The 22,173-nt window shown below is 37.9% G+C and overlaps 1 protein-coding gene across 3 annotated transcripts in view; it reads left to right on the top strand.

Annotated features, from left to right (window-relative positions):
• Mapre2 (microtubule associated protein RP/EB family member 2) overlaps positions 1-22,173 on the top strand; it is a 152,750-nt gene that overhangs the window by 58,271 nt on the left and 72,306 nt on the right. For all 3 annotated transcript variants that reach the window (XM_020177514.2, XM_074070011.1, XM_020177513.2), the window contains one exon: positions 22,042-22,169. In XM_020177514.2, the coding sequence (XP_020033103.1) occupies positions 22,049-22,169 (121 nt within the window). In that variant the 5' untranslated portion in view covers positions 22,042-22,048. The remainder of the gene's footprint in view (positions 1-22,041; positions 22,170-22,173) is intronic.

Raw genomic sequence — 22,173 nt, 5'->3', positions numbered from 1 at the left:
CTGGAAGTAGACACAGTTCACCCTGGGTTGTGTGTTTATTTCTAAATTTTGTCAGTTTTACTTTCAAGGGCAAATTGGTTTGTACCTCTCCCATGAAAAGTGTTATTTCCCACAGTGAAATATGTTAAAATACATATGCTAGAATAGTGTTATTGTTCTTGACTTCAGGATATCTTTTAGCTATCCACCTCTGTCATACTAAATTGGATATGTCATATTCACACAACATCTTACACTATTCCAACAGCCCTTTTTATTGCCGCACTCCTCGCACATCCCATTGACAATCTATGAACCTTGTTTCTTAGCTCATTTTCAGATTCTGATTGCTTATCTTAATGTTTCTTGCCCTCAGTATTTTTTACTACATTGAGAAAATTCTTCCAAAATGAAAACCTACAATTCATAGGTAAATTATGATGATAATAATAACAACAATAATGATGATGATGAAAGCGACTTTTTGCCTTAATGAATCAAAGAAATTCTGTCCTAAATATACTTTTATTAAATGCATCTCCAAAGATGATCTAATAAAAACAAATTGTCAGCAGGGCAAGATTGAGCAGTTTTATAGGCCATTATGAAATAATTTCTTAGTAGGTTACTGAAAAAAAAAATTTGTACATTTTCAGTATCAAATCTCCTAACTCTAATTACTCCCTTGAACCAGGACAAATTTTCTTAAAGCAATATTTTGTTTTTTTCCTAAAGGGGCAGAAATTTCTGACAGATATATAGGATGAGCAAATTGATTTTTTCCCCTGGTTCTGGGGGTTGAACTCAGGGCCTTGCACTTGCCAGGCAGGTGCTTTACCATTTGGGCCACCATACCAGCTGATGGCAATTTTTAAGAAACTGTGGTAAGAATTCAGTCTTTCTGATGTTTTTGGGTCTAGGTTGCTTCCAGCAGGTAAAATGGCTTCCAAAAGAATCTGATTTTAGTCTTACTTTTAAACAAAAAGGAATAGAGCAAGAGATTTAAGAAGGAAGATTATGTTTTGTATATAGTATGTGTGTGTGTGTGTGTGTGTGTGTGTGTGTGTGTATCCATGCATCCAAGTTGGTGGAAGTCAGTATTTGTGGTCTTTTTTCAACATGTACTTTCGATATCAGCACTATACTTCCTAAAATTATTTTGGCAATCTATAAGGCAGACCTCATAGAAATACAAATTTTAATTGTGCACAGAGAGCCAAGCATGCTGATGTACACCTGTAATCGCAGCACTGGCAAGTCTGAGGCAGGAGAATCTTGAGTTCAAGGCCAGTCTGGATAACATACCAAGATCTATCTCAAAAAAAAAAAAAAAAAAAAAAACAGTGTCATAGAATTGATCCTGAAGTTTATGGTCAATGTTTGTTGTTGCTTAAGCCCAAAGTAACAATGCAGTACATGTACACATTAGATTTCTGTAGTAACATTTCATTTTTTAGTGTTTGTTTTGTTTTGCTTTAAAGACATTAATTCTTGCTCTTTATTTAGTGTCAGCCTACCCTGGCAAACCCTTGGGAGGTAATTTGTCAAAAGTGCTAGAGGCATTGACATGGCTGGGAGGCTTTCTTATGTTCACAGTTATACTTTGATTATAAACAGTGGATGCCCTCATGACTCACTGAAAGGTTTTCATTTGGTGCCTCACAAATCAGGAGAGAGTGGAGCTACTAAAATCAGTACCTCCACTCCTCCTGCTTGCCATCTACTCCCTTTTTGTCATTTTGGGATGATTTCAGGTTGCTAATAATGTAATTTCTTAAGTTCCCACCATGAAAGTTTACACAGTTATTGCTATGTAAAAATTTAAGCTCAAATTCTTCAGCAAACTCACTGAGTTTCTGCTATATGCCAGTCTCTGTGCCCTTGGAATACAAAGAAAAAAACACACAGCCTATCTTTGAGACAGCCTCCAGAGGCCTGGGCAGCCCCAGGGAGCTAGTGCCTGGTGGGAGGTATCAGAGATGAAGAGGTGCCCACACCTGGACCTGGAAAGTACCCAGTGTCTGACTGACTGTTTTGACTATTGTTGGTTCACAGGTCTTTAGTTCATTCAGTTGTCTTAATAAAAGAAATTTTGTGATTTTTGTGCAAATACTTGGTAAAAGCAAAATGATCACTCTTGATTTTCAGAAGCTTTCAGCTATGGCATATGTAAGTAAAAACTGTATTTGAGTGTGTATACCTTATCTAAGGTGACTTCTATATATGTTTTATTAATATAGCCTGGAGGGCATAAAGTTAATCAATATTGAGTGACTATTGTGGTAGGAAGGTCACTTCTCGTTTATAAAAACTCACTTGAGGAAAAGTAAAAGGCTTTTTGCTTTTATTTCACGTATATATTGGCCATCACTAAGTTTAAAATAGTGTAGCACAGTGTACTAACTTTTATATAAATTACGAAGAAAATGAGACTATACATTCATATTTAACTTATGCATAGAGAATTAGAAAAGGTAGAAAATAATAAGGGTGAGAATCGAGCAGATTAGTCACTACATACCCTTTTGTGTTGTTTTAAAAAATTAAAAAATCGAAACCATATAAATGCATTACTTAATTAATGATGTGTCATATAGCACTTTAGAAGAATGGATTTTTTTTTTTAATGTATCTTTTTGTGGTACTGGCGGCTGAATCCAGGGCCTCACACTTGGTTGTCTACCACTTGACCTGCAAATCCAGGCCTTAGCATGAATTGTTTTAAAAATTAAATGAGTTTGAATTTAACTTAATGAGCTTTACATGTGGAATTGCTGTAGCATCTCAAAATATTCATGGGCTTTCTGAAGTTGCCTGGAGGACATTAAGCATTTGCTTAGTGCAAGTACCATTCTTCCATTAGGGCTTCCCAAGTCACAGATGAGCTGTGCCTGTCCAGAATCTGCCTTGCATAGCCTTCTGAGGTTTCACACATAGTAACCCATCGTCTACATTTCCTGTCATTTCCCTCAGCGCACACTGGAGCCGCCTGTGTTTTTTTTGGTGGTGTGTCCAGCCTGATTAGTATGCTCTGTGAATCTTGCACTGTCTGCAAAGTAATCCTCACTGAGGATTATTTTTCAATATATTCGTTGCAGTTGGGTTTTCTTCTCATTATTGAGCACCTGCTGTTTGTCAGGTACTGCAAGGGAGCCCTAACACTGTGAGATGACAGACAATTGCCACTCTTTAACCAGTCTAACCACAGCCCTCTGTCCTCCCCCAATCCACCTAACCTCCTGCCTTTGGGCAGTTAAGGAGCAATATCAGTCCTTCATGTAACCCCAGAGATCCCCGGATGATGGCCAGCAAATCGCCATCTGCATGAACCAGGCCTTGCTGCCACGGGCTGCCTCCTCACCCACCAGTGAAGTCTGAGTGGACCCCAGGGAGACTGACCAATTAAGAAAAAACAAAGAGGAGGAAGCATTGCATACATTATCCTCATTGTAGGGACCTCCTCTCTGTCCGCAGCCTGGAAGTAGAGGCTGGGGAGCTTGTTACCTGAGTGACTCTGCTAGAGGAAGAAAGTGGGAGACCACAGGGTCACCAATGGATGGGCAGCATGGAGAAGGGTGAGGGTTTCTTGGGGTGAATATGTCAGCCTCCTTCCCCTCTCCCCCACAGTTATTCTCCAAGACAGAAAGAAAATGCTGAGTGGTGTGTGAGCCTGGGCCAGGTCTGGCCACAGAAGGGATAGAGATCAGGGAGGCACTCCCACATTGCTTTCTGGTGGACTTCAGTGCCCTATAAATCAGGAAGCAGGTTTGGTGTTTGGCAAGCTGATTTTTCTCTGACAGGCACATAGTATTGTCACATCACTGACTTTCAGATGTCCCAATAAATGATGGTGAATCTATTCCAGCCTTTGTGGGGAGTGTACTGCTGTTTCTCTGGCTGTGGTTCAACACGGGGTCTAAACTGAAAAGATGGCCCACACCACAGCAGGACCAGGGCCCAGGGCGGGTGCTGTAAGTACCCAGCAGGGGAGCCGCGTGGATAGGCAGTGAGGCATCCTGGGCAAAGCTTGGCTCTGGTGTGAGGCTTTTCTTTTCTATCCTAGCTCTACCCTGTTCTAACTGTATGATGGAGGGGAAGATTTTTGCTTCTCTGAGCCTCATTCTCCTACTGTGCTTATGGAAATAATAATGAGCACCAACTTCACAGGGTTCTTATGCAGATGTAATGAGTTACAGAACAAAAAGTACACCAAGTGGTGCCTTGTGCAAATTACAATATTCTTTATAAAATATTAGCTAGTATTGTTTGAGTTTAACTCTGCCCTCTGCCCTGCCTTTGTCATCTGTGGCCTCAGTGTCCTGAGTACTTGGTACAATATCTACACATAGCAGATGTTCATTAACACTCCAGATTGAATCTAGAAAAATCTTCAAACCTCCCCTCATCAACTTTATTAATTCATTTGTATACAGTAAATAGCATCCACTTAAAGTGTGTGATTTAATGAGTTTTGTTAGTGTACTCCTGGAGTCATCACCACAGTCAAAATTCATAACATTTCCATTACCCCCAAAATTTCTTGTACCTTTCACAGTCCCTATCTCTCCTCTGTCCACAGCCCTGGGAGCCACTGGTGTGCTTTCTGTGTTCACAGATTCAATTCTGTTTTATATGAATGGAACCATACAGAATGCACTCCTTAATGTCTGGTTGCCTTGACTCAACATCATGAGTTTGAGATTCATCCATGTTGAACATATCTGCAGTTAATGCTCAGTAGTGTTCTATCATACGGGTACTGTATTTTGTTCATCCATTACTGCTTGATGGACATTTGAGTTGTTTCCAGATTTTACCAGTTATGAATAAAGCTTCTATGAATATTCATGTACCAATCTTTGTGGGACATGTTTTCATTTCTCTGCAGTAAGTGTCTAGGAGTAGAATGATTGAGTCATATGGATGGTGTTTAACTTTTAAGAAGCTGCAAGCAGTTTCTAAAGTGGTGGTACCATTCTACATTCCTGTCAGTAGAGTATACACACTCCAGGTCACATCCTTCGCAGCCCTTGGTATTGTCATTCTTAAATCCTGGCTATCTTTATGGGTATGTAGAGATTTCCCATTGAGATTTTAATTTATATTTTCCTGATCACTAATGATATTGAGTATCTTTTCATGTGTGTATTGGCCATTTGATTACCTTTTTAAATGAAGTTTCCAAATCTTTGGCCCATTTTAGAAGTTATCTTATTGTTATAAGAGGATTATAAAAATATATTCTGGCCACTGTGATGTCGTTTTGAATTAGATTTTAATGTGTCTGGGTCTTGTAGTCTTAACCTGAATATAAACCCTTCAAGAAAAAGAATGGTTGCTTCTATGGGCTTTTGTCCACAATGCCTGTTACAGCTCACAGTCTGTTAAGTACAGGTTTGAGTATTCTTATCCAAAATACTTGGGACCAGAAATGTTTCAGATTTCAGACTTACTTTCAGATTTTGGAATGTTGCCACAGGCATTACTGGTAGAGCATCCCTAGTCCAAGGCTTTTTGAGTATCATGTCAGCACTCACAAAATTTCAGATTCTAGAACATTTGGGATTTCAGATTTTTGGATTAGGGATGCTGATTAATTACACATTAAATGATTCTATTAAATAGGTTACACAATAGTAACAGAATAATTACTTTAGCTCAGAACACTAAATTCACTGTGAATGTTTTGTATGAAAGTGTTAAATTTACTGAGTGTGGTGGCAGTGTCTTATTATCCCAGCACTTGGAAGGCTAGAGCAGAATGCTCATGACTTCGAGGGAGTCCTGGCCTACTAGGCTATGTGGTAAGACCCTATCTCACTAAATGGAAGGAAGGGAGGGAAGGAACTAAATTCAGGAGTGAGGATTTTTTAGTGGGGGTCTTGATAGATATGAAGTGCTCTTTTAATTCTGTGAAGAAGAACACTATAATTACGTAGATATTCCTTTCATTATAGTGTATATCCTCTTAATGCTAGATCAGACATTCCACTGTTAAGTTTAAGAGGAAAATGTATGTTGAAATGTTTTTCTTTTTTTTTTTTTTTAAATGCACAAGGAACCATTTTCCTGCTTTCAAAATCTTGCCCAGGATAACTAGGCATTGGATACTACCCTCATTTTCAAAATATGAGGCAAGCATCCTCCAACTCTATTTCACTTTTCCCATCCTATCTAATTTGGCACTTTTGTCATTGCCAATCCAGCTCCTGACTTTTCTAAGCCTCTAGTGATAAACCACCTCAAGTTGATTTTAGACATTGACTAGCAAGAGTCTAGTAATGTCAGAGGTTTGTTGAAAGATAAACCTGCTGAGCGATCTTGTTATCTTGAGAGTGTGAGCGCACTTGACTTTCAGAATCTGTTCAGGAGCCTTTCTAACTAAAATCCAATTTCTTAACCACATATGTTTCAGAATCCAAAGATAGGTTGGGACGTGGTTTAAGTCGTAGAGTGCCTACCTAATAAGCGTTAGACCCTGAGCTCAAACCAGTACCACACACACACAAAAAAAATTCAAAGGTATTATAAAAACGTAAGTTTACTTAGGATTTCACAAATACTTTAGGCTACTAAGTCGATTTCGAAATCATCAAGTATTTCCTTTATCATTTATTCATTCTACTGCTGAAATCTTCAGGCCAAATTTCAGTTGAATTCTGATCTTCACAGAGACAGTAGTCTTTCTCTCCAGGTCGTGGACAGTGATTCTCCACTTTGTGGATGGGACTGAGCAGGCCACAGCCACTGGAAGATCAGTGGAGAGTTGGGACCATTCTTTTGTTATAATTGAGAATGTTCCCTGAAAGGAAGCCAAATACTATTAGACAGGACATCCTGTGATTCCCTTAGTTTACGATGGCCAAGACAGGATTTTTTTTTTTTTACATAATAAGATGATTTTGTGCTTCCTTTCCTGTTATGTAGAGAGCCTGGCTGACGATGTCCTTTTGGTTTTTAGGAGCATAGCAAACAACTTCACCCGCATAAAATCAATCACCTGAAGGAAGATTGGCAGATTGGGAAAAAGCCATGTCTTTTTTTCTAGGAACCAATGATGATTTGATCACTGGTAGCATTTAAGTGATCACCAGTTCTATTGTCTTGAAATGATAATTAACTTTTCTGAAAAAAGAGGGGAGATGATGAAAGTAGAAGTTTTTGGAATTAAGTATGTTAAAATAAAATTCTGAAATCAGGTATATTTGGTACATTTCCACAATTATGTATGTGCAGATATTATGTATGAAGATGTGAAAAGTGTTCACAAATGTTAGCAAAAGCAAGCTGATTATTACAAAAACATATATGTATTGTCTTAGTTTCCCAGGGTTATGTAACAAATTAGTACAAAATGGGTGGCTTAAAACATATCCTCGGAGGCTAGAAGTCTGAAATCGAGGCTCTAGAGAAGAATCCTTCCTGTCTCTTTCTGTTTCTGGTGGCCCCTTTTGTGTTTTTGTTTGTTTTTTGTTTGGGGTTTTTGGGCAGTACTAGGGTCTGAACTCAGGGTCTTGTACTTGCTAGTTGGGTGCTGTACACTTGAGCCATGTTCCCAGACCTTTTTGCTTTAGTTTTCAGATAGTCTCTCACTAACTTTGCTCATGGCTGACCTCTGATGGAGATCCTTCTACCTCCACCTCCCAAATGGCTGAGGGTAGAGGAGTGAACCACTATACCCAGCTTGTCCTTTGAGATAGGTCTCTAGAACTTTTTGCCCTAGCTGCCCTTGAACCTTGATCCTCCTATCTCTGCTCCTGCGTTAGTGGGATTACATGTGTGAGCCATCCTCCTCTCCTCTCATTGTTTCTTGGCATCACTCTATCTTTTAGTCTTCCACAACCTCCTTCATCTGTGTGGCCTTTTTAAACAACATCAGTCAGTCATTGGATTTCTGGCCAACCCTAATCCAGTATGAGCTCAACTCAGTATGTTTTGCAAAGACCCAATTTGCAGATAAGATCACATTCTGAGGTTCCAGGTGCACATGAATTTTAGGGGGACACTCTTCAGCTCTTTGCGTATAGGTAAACGTGTATGTATTTTTTCACTTTGCCTCCATTTTTAAGTTGTGGAGGCAAAACTTCATGTCCACTCCCACCATACATAAGGTTTAGAAAAATGTGTTATAACTTAGTGATGGAATAATGGATATTTTAAACATTTTGTGCATTTTCTACAGTGAAAGTGCATAGATTTTTTAGTATTGGAAAAAAATTTAAAATAAAAAGCAGCACATCGACACCTTTAAGAAAAAGTTTTTTCTTTTTACCAGCATTCTACCTTGAATTTGTTGTTTCTTTGCCTCATTAAACTATGATGACATATTTTAACCTTAATTTTAAATAATTAATCCTTTGTAGTATATATGTACATGTATACATTTATATAATGAGTCAATTAACATTTTATGATATTAAATGTTTATTATGCTTAATATTGTGTTGAATATAATAACAGCTAAGGCTGAAATAATGTAAAACTTTCTTTGAGGCATTGAGTCAAAAGTGTGATATCAGGTCTTTGTTTTAAGTTTGGAAAGCAAAAAAAAATTATGATTACTCACTGAACTCAAACCTCATTTTTAAAATCTCATGTTTTAACTCTCTAAATCAAATTAATCCTAGGAACCTAGAAATTAGGCATGGCAATGGGATGGGGTCACGTGTATCAGCTTCATCTGTTCACATTGGCTCAAATGCTGAGTAACTCTTAACATACGTGTGCACTCTAGAAATGACTTCATCTCACCCTGCATATTCTTCAGACAATCTTGTCTGTAGTAACATCTCTAGTTATGTAGTCAAATAGTTTATAGTTGTCTTCTCATAAGTAGTTTGCTTTCTCTTTAATTATCCATGAATACTTGTTAAATCAATTGTTCTGTCTTTAAGAATCCCACATTTAGTAAAGCACTGCATTCAGCAGAGACCACTAATTCTCTACATGATAAACTGCTACTGTCTATTAAGTTTTGTTCTTTGCTCTTGTCAGTCCACACACCAAAGGGAGGTGCACTTCAAGCTCCTCTCATTCCACACTCTTCCCTAAACCAAGGCTCTTACCTACCATGTGTCTGCCTGCCGTTAGTTCTGTACCTGATCTGGTTTAAACATGGAACAATTTTTACCCACTTTTTACTCAGGTGCTCAGTTTTTGCACTTGCCTTTGAGAATTGTAGTACTAATACACTGGTGCTGGAAATATTTATAACCTTTGACCTGTAATTAGGGCAGAAGGGAGGAGAGTGGAGAAATAAGTCTGGGTGTGTGCATGTCTCTCTGTGTGTATAAATTGATGTTTGTCTAGATACTGCTAGGTGTTTCTAATGTAAAAACTATCATTCTCTTCTTTCTACATTCTAGTGAATTAATGGTAAATGAGTTTGTTGATTTAACCCCTCCCCCCAAAAATAAAACCTCTTCTTTCTTTCCAATATAGATGGTATTTGGTTGCCTAAACAAGAATACAAGAAAATTAGAACTGGGATGAATTAGTAAAAGGATGAATGCTGGTCCTGGTAGGCAGTTAGGGAAATTTTTGTCTGAAATCAGAATTGCATTGACTGGGAAAGGAGGTTTTGGGGACTGTTTGGTAATGAATTGATGCTCCTAGTTTTGATAGCATTTCCCCACAGCCACACCAGTTTGGCTAAATATCACTGAACTTAGATCAGCCATAGCAATTACTAGAATTCAGGAGAGATTCCACCTTGCATCTAATTTACAGGATGTGCTCTGGGGTTGGGGAGTGGGTATGATGTAGACTTGTACCTTGCCAACTAATGGAAAGAGTAGAAAAGTTTAATACTATGCTGTTTCCCAATGTGAAACCTCCATTTTGATTCTGTGTGGGAGTCTACTTTGGAAAGAGAGTAGTAGATGGCACAAATGATGAGATATGGATGAATATGAATAATTTGGGGACAAACTCATTTGAATGTTTTTTAATGCCGACCTGCACTTCTCTCATCTTTTTTTTCTTTTTTTATTATTGTTGTGCTGGGGGTACATTGTAACATTAACAAAAGTTCTTACATCATGGTTGAATTTACCCCCTCCACCATTTTCCTTTATCCCCTCTCTCCCACCCCATTCCTGAAATAGTTTCAACAGGTCTCATTTTTTTCATTTACATTCATGACTACATAATGTTCCCACCATAATCACCCTCCTACACCCTTTCCTTATATCTTCCCCCCTCCTGCTCCTGCTGTTGATAACCCCCAGACAGGACCTGTTTTAACTTCCTGTTCCCCAATTTTGAAAAAAAAAAAATTTTTTGTTTGTTTAAAATAGCTATACAGGGTGTTTCATTGAGACATTTCCTTGTATATATGTATTGTAATCCAAATTGGTTCATCCCCTCTATTTTTCTCCTTTCTACCTTACTCCCCTTTTTATGGTGATTTCAACAGGTTTAAAAATTCTATATTCATTATTGTATAAGAACTACTACAACCATATTCACCTTTTTAACTTCTTTCTTTTACCCTCCCTCTCCAGTTAGTGACCTCCCCTTAGCATGACCTGTTTTTCATAATATTGCTTGTGTTTGTATTAGGTCTATATTCCACAGGTGAGAGAAAACATGCAGCCTTTGGCTTTCTAAACCTGACTAACTTCACTTAAGATGATGTTCTCCAGTTCCATCCATTTACCTGCAAACAACAAAATTTCATTCTTCTTTATGGGTGAATAAAATTCCATTGTAGAAATATCCACATTTTCTTATTCCATTCATCATAATAGGCTTAATTTTATTGGTATTTCATATTCATTTCCATTTCAAAATGTTCTCATGAGTTTAAAAATGCATCTCACCATAGTGCAAATACAGATTTTTGGATAGGCACCAGTCTTTAAGAGTGAGATACCAAGATTGCTTTAAAAAAAAAAACCACATGATTAAGATACCAATTTGAAGTCTTTTATTAGCTTTGAAAAACTTATAATCAGTAATGTGCAAAATTCTGTCCATCTTGACTAACCTACCACAAAAACAAATTGAGAGATTTGGATCCCAGTATAGTAACTAGAAATGTAAAATTTGGTGATTCCTTAAATATTAGCATGGCTTATGTATTACAGCTGTCAGGTTTTCCAGCCAGAAACCATTCCCTCTGATAGGCCGAAAGGGTAGTCACCCACATCTCTATGTTTCAGGCTTTTCTTCACAGAAATATGAAGCCTTAGTCAAATTTAAAAAGGAAAAATGGCTTTATTAGGGGCCACAATTGTGTCCTCATTTAGAGTTTTCTTTTACTTTCCACTTAACTCTTGTGACATAAAGACAGTGAGGGATTTGGTTGACAGCAAGAATCCTAGAATCAGATGTAAGTCCAAATTCCAGCTCTGCTGTTTAGTAATTGTAACTAAGCAAGTCATTAAACCTCTGTGTCTTCTACACCATGGCATAAAAGCAGCTGTTACATGGCACTGTTGTAAGGACAAAATGAGAAAATGCATGGTAATGATCCACTGGACATGTGGAAAGGTTTTTAATACATGCTAGTTTTTTTCTTCTTTTTAAAATTTCTATTAGCATATACTAGTTGTACAAGGGGATATATTGTGATATTTACAAATGTGATTACAACATATCTTAGATTTACCCCCTCCATCATTCTCCCTCCTCCTCCTCCTCCTCCACTTCTTAAAACAATTTCAACAGATTTCATTCTTCTATTTTCATATATGAATACAAGACACATCCACCATATTCACCCTCATTCTCTCTTTCCTTTTTCCCATTCCTTTCCACATGTACTCACCCCTGAAAAAGACCTATTTTTCTCTCTTGCCCTTCATTTTTTTTAGTATATATTGATAGTCTAAGGGAGTTTCACCTAGGTACTTCAGGCCTGTATATAACATGCTTTAATTAGATTACCCTCCCTATTACTCATTCTCTATCACCATGCGCCCCAGTATTAAACAGCTTACAGTATAATAGATTACGTTATATTCGTATATAGATGGGTTGTTTCAATATTTTTCATTCTCTAATATTTTCTTTCCCTTTCCTGTCTCCCGTTAGTCCCCTCAGACAGACCCACTAATACAATCTTATTCTGTCTCACTGTGTGTGTGTGTGTGTGTGTGTGTGTGTGTGTGTGTGTGTGTGTGTGTGTGTGTGTGTGTGTGTGGTCCCTCTGCTTTACCAGTGGAAAAAAAGAGATTCCAGAGAGGTGAGGTACACATGGGTTCAAGTTTACCCAACTGGTTCATGGGAGCTATGAATCTAGAGGCTAATTCCCTTTTTCCTAGATCAGAGCTCTGAAGACACTGAAGAACAACTAGTGAGCTTTTCATATCTGTGTCCCACATGTGCACTCATTTTTTTTCTGGACACAGAAAACAATATTCTTTAACCTATTCAACCCTAATTTATTCCTAGCTGTCTTACATAGTGCTGGAGGCACATAGGGACAATTGCCTGTATTGTGTGATTTTGAGTCCCTGGAGACACCCCCCGCAACACACACACACACACATTCATTCATTCAACATTGGTTTACAATTTTGTGCACCCACTATTTGCCAAATGTTGCCCCAGACTCAGCAGTCATAACAGAAAATAGAATACATGCTTTTAAAGTACCTGCCTTCATAGAGCTTGCATTCAGGGGGAAGGGGGTGATAGGCAGACAACAAGCTGGATAATCACAGGTGGTGTTAGTGTCAGGAAGGAAAGGGCAGTGAGGTATGGGGAGTAACTGGAGGAGGCAGCTTCAGATGGGGTGAGCAGGACAGGCTTGCTGAGGAGTTGACATTTGAGCTGAACCTGAAGCATGAGATACAACCAACAGTGTGCCAAGTGCCGGAAAGAGCTTCTCTTCTTTTGCCTAAGCCCTGAAACCCCAATTATCCCTGAGGACTAACCTTGTATCTGCCATCCATCATTTGTTTCTCATGATGAGAAGGTTTAGAGAAGACAGGCTCCAAAGATGCTAAGTACCTGCAGGGAAACCAGTACCATCAAGAGCACAAAAGAGAACTCTCCCTTCAAAGTGGGTACACCTCAGGACCTTGCATGTGCATTTGACTGCCACACACTCTTCTGCTATATCTTTGCACCTGATTTCATGTAGCCGGGATTAACCACTGAGCATGACCAGCCACCCTAATACCAGTGATACCCATGTCCTGAAAGGTTGATTCAGAACCCTGCTGGGTGGGGGCAACTTGAGGCCTGACTTGAAATGATTTGGAATCCTGGGAGAGAGTAAAGGTCAGAGTGAGAGGGAACAAGGCCAAATAGGGCTGGGAAAGTAAACAGAAGGCATATGGTTAAGAAGTAGTGGAAGTACTGGGAGCCAAGAAGGGTAGGCGGGATGCTGAACAAAAGTTGGTGCCCTGAGGAGACCAGCCAAGCCTTGTGGCATGGGAACAAACTCTGGGTCACTGGAATTATTTTCAGGATATAGATGAAGCCTCCCACTGCTTGAAACAGATGGATATTTAGACCAGTTTAATCAGTGGCATTTCCTACCGTATGAAGAAACGTATGTCCATTGTGTGTGTGTTTATGGTGTAGAATTTTATTCTCTTGTTACATGCACTTAGGTTTCATTCATATCCGTGGACATTATGAATGCCACAAAGGACTTTTTTAGAATTCCAAAATTTCCTCATTGCTTGGATAAAAGCCAGGTTTCCAGTTCATTTCAGAGCCATTGAGATTGGCTTAATTCTAAGTGAAAAATCAAAACAACGACAAAAAAAAAAAAATCCACTTGTACATGCCCCTCTGGATTTGGGGTTTTTTCATTTAATTGGTTATAGCCAAACTAAGAACCACATACAAGGAGCCTCCTAATGAAAGTACTTGATGAGGCTTATGTGGATAGCTACAAGGCTGTTAAAAATGGGGATACATTTAAATGGCAGATTATGGAATCTCTTTATGCAGATGGTTAGAGAAGTCTGTGCATTTCAGTTACATCTTTTAAAAATAATAGAGTACTTAGTGATATGGCAAGAAATACCTTCATCCATCTGCTTTTAAAAATAACAGCTAATTGTAAAAAGGGCAAGCATCCTAAAAAAAAGAAAAGTTATTTTTCTGTTCAGTTCTCTCTAGGAGGTGGCATGTATTAGCTGGAGTTAGAAGTTCTGGTTGTCAGACTAAATGGAACTTTGTGCTCACATTGAAAGTGTTATCATTAAGCAGTGAATGATAACAAAAAGCACATTAATGTTGCAATGGTAGGCAGCCTAGAAAAGCCTGGAAAGCAGGAGGCAGCCCCAGCCCTCTGATGAAACACAGGTTTGTCTAATGTTTCTCCAAGCATCTTAGGATGAAAGGTCCTTACATTGGTTTTCTTCATTAGTTCTAAACTACAAATGCCTAACTGTGAGGGAAAAAAAAGTCTATGTTATAAAAAAAAATAGATATGCGTGTTCTCACTGTGAGCAGTGTCCTGATGCTCCTTTCCCATCACTGTGTGGAGTCAGTACTGGTCTTAGGCCCTCCTGCCCCAAGAGACCCTGCCTGGAGGAGTTAGTCTTGCATTGTCTGTCTAATCCCATCACAGAGCCATGGAGCCCTTTAAAAATAAAACAGATGTGTCTGCCCACAGCAGCTTGCATGTGTTATTATTTAGAGACAACGTGACCTCTTAAATTTCAGGCCTAGAACCCATGCATGCATCAGTTGGTCTACAAGTTAAATGGAAGCTTCAATACTCATTTTAAATGAAAGTCCCTAGTTTTTGTAATCTCTCTCTTGGGAGATTCTGTCTTGCCAAGGTTCGTCTTGCAATGACACCCTCTAGGATTCACTCTTCATTGTATCCTGATCTCTGTCTTCAAGAGAATACTTTCTCCCTGCCCCCACATTTAGGTCACAATTAGAGAGAAAGCGATGAATTGAGAATAATCTGGCGATATTCTTTCCTTGGTGAAATGTTTAAATCCTACTCCCTTATGGCATTGAGTTTAGAGAATGAATTATGCACAGCTGAAAAGCAGGACTGTTTCTGGTTCAGGGGACACATTTACACTGTCACTCCCTACAGATGCCCAGTTCATTATTAATGGCCTGGGGAGATTTAACATCAGCCTTTTGTTATGGGAGAGCCTGGAAAGCTGGCAGGACCTAGCGTGCTGTCTCAAAGCTTTTCAGTTGAAAATCCACACACTTGAGTGAGACTGAATTTCTTCAGTCCCCCTCAGGTAAATAACAAATATTCCAAAGCAGAGCTGGTCTTTGAGAGCAACTTTTGGAATTTCTTCCTTTGGCCAAGTATTTTATTCTATGGGCATAGATGTACCTTTTTTCCTTCAAAATATTTACCTTTTAAATTATTTTAGAACAATGTCACTTTTGTAAGGATGGATTTATTATATTGAGAATTTTAACCTCATTGTATTTGTAGATACTTAGAAGTGTTTAAAAAATGACTACTTAGAATAACACTAAAAACTTTCTTTCTGAGTAAAGAGCCATATTTATAAAAACATTTGAAATGATGCACCATCCCTTATCTGGCTTATAGTAAGGCCAACTTTGGCAATCCTAAAAACTTTAACCAAAGAGCACTCCCTGAGATGGGAACTAATAGTGTGGATTACTTGGTGATATAGCAAGACATACGTTAATCCATCTGTTTTTCAAAATAACAGTTAATTGCAAAAAGGGCAAACATCCTGAAAAGAAAGAGGTTTTTTTGTTGGTTTTTTGTTGTTGTTGTTTATCCTGTTCATTCTCTCTGGGAAGTGGCATATATTAGCTGGAGTTAGGAGTTCTGATTGTCAGACTAAATGGAACTTTGTGCCCACATTGAAAGTATCTAAGTCCAGTAGATGTTAAAGAACGTTGTTCTTAGCTGGGCATGGTGGTTCAAGAGTAATTCCAGCTGATTAGGAGGTGGAGGATTCAAGGCCAGCCCAGGCAAAAGTAGGGAGATCTTTTCTTAGAAACTAAAACAAAAGAGCTCCAGGTTCAGCTCAAGGCTAGTATAGGAGAAGCCTGGGTTATCCCTAGTACCACAAAAAAATAAAAAGACAAAAGAGTTTTTATGGATTGCACATGCTTCCCCCACCTTTCACATATGGAGACGAGGCACAAACTACTTTTAAGACACTTCAAAAGGAACTCTAACACCTGGTCAACTTGATGTGGCTTCTGTTGAAGCACTGATATTTTAAAACATCAATTAAAAAAATCATGTGTCTTCTAGATTAGCGCCTTAACAAAGTATTATGTGGCTAAAGTCAAAGAAATAAGTTTCTCAAGAGAAAGAAAAATAAAATTTCCTTGTATCTCTTTTCCAATCTGCTCTTTGTTTCATGTAAAATTTGAGTGAATGGTGTATTGAATGTATTTTTCTTAGAATGTTAGTGGTAGATTCCTTCTCCTACTAACAGGAGACTTGCTGAAAATAGAGATCGTTATGAGAGAGAAGAAAGACAGTCACAAATATGTGTATTGTCAGTGTAAAATATGTGAATGGAATATTTTATATTGAACATTTATATTTTCAATTGAGTGGTGTCTCTTTGAGGAATTGACATAAAGAAGGTAAGTTAAGTTCAAAATGCCTTTTAAAGGTTCATCTTCAAAGTGGGTTTGGGGTAATCTAAGCCAAGTAGTACCTCCACACAGAGCAGCAGACAGGAGTCTGCTACTTCTGAACGGCTGTTTCTGCAGATGGTCACGTCTAAACTTGGGAAGCCTGGCAAATTCAGACTTTAGTTGTTAAAAAAAAATCAAAATCAAAATAGGTTCCACATGCCTTATTCCCAAAATTAATTTCTTGGATCATTCTTATTATATCCACACACCCAGAGCAGACCCAGAGCTAAGATCCTGGGACACCTGACCTATCATGAGCTTTGCTGGGGTAATAACAACAAGGATTGTCTTCCAAAGGGAGTGATCAGTGAAAGTATGCAGGGAGAAAATTGGAGAAAGTTACCCCTCCCCAGAAGTATGGCTGTGATAGTCTATTTGTACAGGGTGGAGAGACAAAATGAATGACTTAAATAATTTTGGTGAACACACATAATGCTAGCTGTGACATTTTAGGTATTTATTTAATTTCCAGAGGAGAGACACTCCTCTGGAATGACTCACAAGACTTGCCAAATTTTTTTTGGACAAAATTATAGGATATTTTGTAATTGGATTTTGGGCCCATGACTGGTAAGGTGATAGAATTCATACTTTGGTTTCTGCAGTTTGGGTCTTGCCAAGCCTTTATCCAGGCTTTGCTTAGTATGCTAACCTAAGTCTTATTGACTCACATAAAATTCCATTTGTTTTAGTAAGCAGTAAGGGAATGTCTAATTTGTGTGGCTCAATAATTGCTTCAAAGCATAAACTTGTGCCTCTTCGCCCAGCACCACCACCAGTGTCACATACAGGATGAAACTGAGCAAAATCAGCAGCACATTGGCCCCTGGTCTGAGGCTGTCCTTTTTTTGAAGTCACATGTATCAGCAGCCACTATCCACCCATAGGCCAGAATCATGCTGGAGATATGAACGGGTTTCTGATTTCCATGAGTTTTTCTCACAGAAAGTAAACACAACCAAATAACATATTGCCACCTTCCTAGAATGGTATCCGAACAGCCACAAAATCAATATATATATATATATATATATATATATATATATATTCTAATTTTTAGCTTAATTTTATATCAGAGTAAAGAATGTAAATTCACTTTATATAAAATATTAAAATATGCTGACCCAGGGCCTGTTATGCTAAGAAAATGTCTCTTACTTTTCTGCTTTTGTGCTGTGATACTTTCTAGATCTTCAACACAGAATGATCTGTTTAAGATTCTGGCCAAAAGCCACCATGTAGGGGACAGTACTTTGACCTTCTTTGTAAGGTTGGTACAGAGAGAAATGCTTTTGTCCCAAAGGCCATATGGCAGGTCATCTAAGAATAAACTATTGTTTCCATGTACAGGACACACTAGCGATCCAAACATGATAATAAACCCTGTACTGTCTTTGTTCTGTAGCATTCAGAGTGAACTTAACTTTCATAGTCATTTATTTCTCTTGATTGACTCTTTGGAAATTAGTAAATTAAACAATTGATATTTTAAATTAGTGTAGTTTCTACTTTCAGTAGGTTATCTTTGTGTTTGGTAGTTTTCCCAAGGAGTAGGGATCCTGGGTTGAGGTTTTTTTGTCTCCCAATTCACTGAAGTGACCTGTCAGGTAGCACTCAACATCCACACTTGTAAGGGAAGAGTATATTTTCTGCCCTGTTGTCCTCACAGACGTCTTTCTAGTATCAAAATGAGATAATTGAATGACGGTATCTCTAAGATGATGCAAAAATTCCTTGTGTTACCCAAATAGCATTTTTGCCAATGAGACCAAATATAAAAGGTAGTTCTTACCTTTATATGTCCTACAGATTAAGACCCAAGAAATTATAATGAACTCTTAGGATTGTAGAGTGTGTCTGTGGAAAGGCCCCATATCTAATAATTTCCCACCTGAGTTTAATGTTAGGGAAAATATAATTTTTTGTGTGAACTTGTTAGTCATCTAGATGACTTAGGTTTGAATATATTGAAATTGTGCCTGTAAAACAATGTGAGAGTTGAAAGAACTGGGGAAAGCACAGGAATAGGATTCTTTTCCCCTCAGGGTACCACCTGATTTGCTAGAGGTTCAGAGGGGTACTTCCTCTTCCTAGCCGAGGGCATCCAGACCTTGAGCTGTCAGAGGTGTGACAGAGCTTGAGGTAATAAAAGATAGCCCCAAAGTCCAATGAATTTAGCAGTATCTTGCTGCAATTTGGAGAAGAAAGATAGATTACATGAATGTTCCAATCAGCATGGATATAAATAGGAAATTAACTATGTTGATCCCATGGCTATTAATTTGAAGTAGGCTTTGAAATCTATTTAATGTGTTGTTGATGTTTTATTTTAGGAAATGTTGAACGGTGCCTAACCTTCCTTGACTCACCCTTTCTCTTGATCTGTCCACTAACCCAGGTTTCTCACAAGTCCCTTAATGCAAGGTTGTTCTCATGCATTGTTTCTGGGGTCTGCAGCTGTGGTGGTTGAAGAGCAAGTATAGTAGAAGTTAGAGTTGTGAGTGTAGTAAGTAATTAACTGGAGTTTCTGTAAAGTACAATCCTGGTTAGGTGTTTGCCAGGTCCTCTTAATGAACTCCTTGAACACATTTAGTGCCTTTACTTGCCATTGTGACTGAATGTGTATTAGAATTATGAAAGGACAATTATCCCTAGGTGAATGTTATCAATAAATACATGGAGGAAAATGTGATTCATCGACACCTGCAGCCATCCTTATTCTCATGGATTTTTAAAAAGCTACTATAACTCCTCCACCTTTCCTCTTACCTATTTCTTCCTCTTACCTACAAACCGTTTTCACTCACTCATATGGATTGTGTTTCTAAGACACAGGTCTGTTTGCATCTTTCCTGCCTTGTGCTTTGTTTTGTTTTTTTAAATCACCTGCATCAAAAATTTCCATCTGTGGTCTGGTGCCATCGAGAATAACTCTGGCCTTGACCCTTCACCTTCCTTCAGTACATTGCCTGGGAAGGCAAAAGCTTCTATTACTGCCCAAAGAAGAGACCATTAGGAAAGCATTTCAGCTGCCAGAAGTTATGCTGGCACATTAAAAGTCACATCAAACATTTTGAAATAGTTTACATTTTAAAACATTTAGCCACACTAAAGTTTTATATAACTTAGTGATAAAAACTGACTGGATTTAAAAGCAAATGGCTTTTAAATGATAGATTAAACAAAATGGTGGCAGCAATAAACCAAAAAATAAAAGAACCTTTTAATAATGGTGTACAAAAGTAGTCCTCATGATCATATTATCTGGGTTTCCAGATTCAGATCTTCAGGAGAACAGAATTTAGACGTAAGTGTGCATCTGAAGATAGATGGCCAAATGGATGGTTATTTATTTATGTATATAGAGAGATAGATAAAATCTTAACATTTTGAAACAGAAAACAGATTTATTGCTTGATGAGAGTAAATAAGAATTCCAAGCACAACTATTTTATAAATACAGAGATTTTTATACAAAACAAATGAACTATAGATTTTGCTGTCCTATCTAATTGTGCTTAAAAATATTACTTCTATATCTCTAAATACTATTCCCAGAAAGGAATCAGGTGCTCTTGGAGAAATGACTGGTTTTAGAGGAGAAATAGGAAAGGTACAATTTGAGCCTGGAGCATCTTGTTACACCAGATAGCAAAGAATCAAAGACCACTTTTGACAAAAGAACTCAAAAGCCAGCTTAAATAAACTTATATCAAAAACACAGGATTAGGGATAGGGGAATGGCCCTAGCCTAGCAAGTGAAAGGCCCTGAGCTCAAACCCTAGTAACTCTTAAAAAAAAAAAAACAAGCTTATATCAATAAAGATAGAAACCACAGTGGACTGAAACATATCAAATGCCTAAATCCATGAGTGCATAATTACACTTTAAAAAAACACACATTGACCATGTTTGAGACTATTAGGTTTTGAGAATTGGTAAATAAAAAGAAAGAATCAGATATCTGTTCTGCCTTTTGTATATGATCTGAGCTTCAGGGTACCTCAGAGAAATTTCTCTTTATCGAACTATCCTAGCTAAAAAACCAAGAATGAGTAGTAGACTATCACATTGAAATTCCCGGTGAATTATTGGCTCTAGACAAATGTCATCAATGACTGACAATATGACAAAAAGAGGTGTTCTGTGCCTCCTGATTGAAGTTCAGACACCCCACCTCCCCAACTAAGGTTTGAATTCAGATGAGGCCTCTAGATCCAATTACAGTAATAGGAAAATGAAGAACAGAGTAAGATGTTAAACCACACCAATGGAATGCAGTATATAAAATCCAGATTTGGAGACTACCAAAGAGCACAATTCCTTCAACAACAATTTAAAAAATGACAAGGAAAGACTAAACATGAAGAAAAAAAATACCTATAGATACATAAATTTAAAGAACCTAGCAAAGAATCACAATGTATGAGCCTCATTTGAGTCCATACTCACCCCGAAACAAAATTGTAAGCCATCGTAATGCTTATTTGATCATGTTCAGTAATGATTTTCATTTTAGGTATGATGATTCTGTTGCATTTGTGGTTTGTTATTTTTTAATGTCCTTATCTTTTAGAGACACACACTGAAATATTTATAAGTGAATTGATATAATACTTGGCACTCACTCCCAAATAATCTGTCCTGAAGGACCAAGATGGAATTAGCCAAGGAAGTTGATGGGAATATCAGTAAAAAATATTGGTCAAATATTGATTATTGTTGAAGCCAAGAAGTAGACACAGCTAGTTTTATTTTGTTTTTTCTCCTTTCGTATGTACTTGAATAGCTCCAAAATAAAAGTTAATACATGTCTATATATATATACACACATATATAAGATGCGTATGGTGATGCATAACTTTAATCCTAGCACCCATGAGGTAGAAACAGCAAAGTTGTGAATTTGAGGGCAGACCTATATAGTAAGACCCTATCAAGAGAAAAAAGTGTCTGAACTTTTATAGATGATATTATATAGATATAGCAATAGTTATGCATATCTTACAAAATGAGTAAAATTGCAACGTTTCACCCAGGTTTAAATGTTGAAAAGAATTCTTTACAACCAGACACGTATTAGAGTGAGCAAACTCTAAGACACTGACATTTGGAAATGCTTGTAGTGAAAGTACTGTAAATAAACCCAGTCACCTCCTAATACCACATGTAAGACTAAAGGTCAAAAGTGAGGCCCCAAATTATGTTATAAATTAGGAAATCTCAGAACCCGAAGAACTTTTGAGTCTGGTTGGGGGAGATGTACAGTGGCACTGCATGGAAAATATATGGAATGTAATCATATGTTGTAGACACATGTAACAGGAAGGGAAGTGACAGGAAGGGAAGTGAAGGGGCTTCCTGAAGCAGGACATCATGCCACCCTGCCAAGGATGCTGTGCTTGAAGAGGTGTCTTTTACATTTCTGAGTTGATTTTTCCTTGATGATTAATAAGCTTGTTTTTGTTTTTCCTTTCCTAGCTGGGGAATGGCAGTCAATGTGTACTCTACCTCGATAACCCAAGAGACTATGAGCAGACATGACATCATTGCATGGGTTAATGACATAGTATCTTTAAACTACACAAAAGTGGAGCAGCTTTGTTCAGGTAA

The sequence above is a fragment of the Castor canadensis genome, chromosome 4 (assembly GCF_047511655.1).
Source record: "Castor canadensis chromosome 4, mCasCan1.hap1v2, whole genome shotgun sequence".
Lineage (NCBI taxonomy): Eukaryota > Metazoa > Chordata > Mammalia > Rodentia > Castoridae > Castor > Castor canadensis.
The sequence above is the reverse complement of the archived record's forward strand: the minus strand, read 5'-3'. Positions and strand labels throughout refer to the sequence as shown.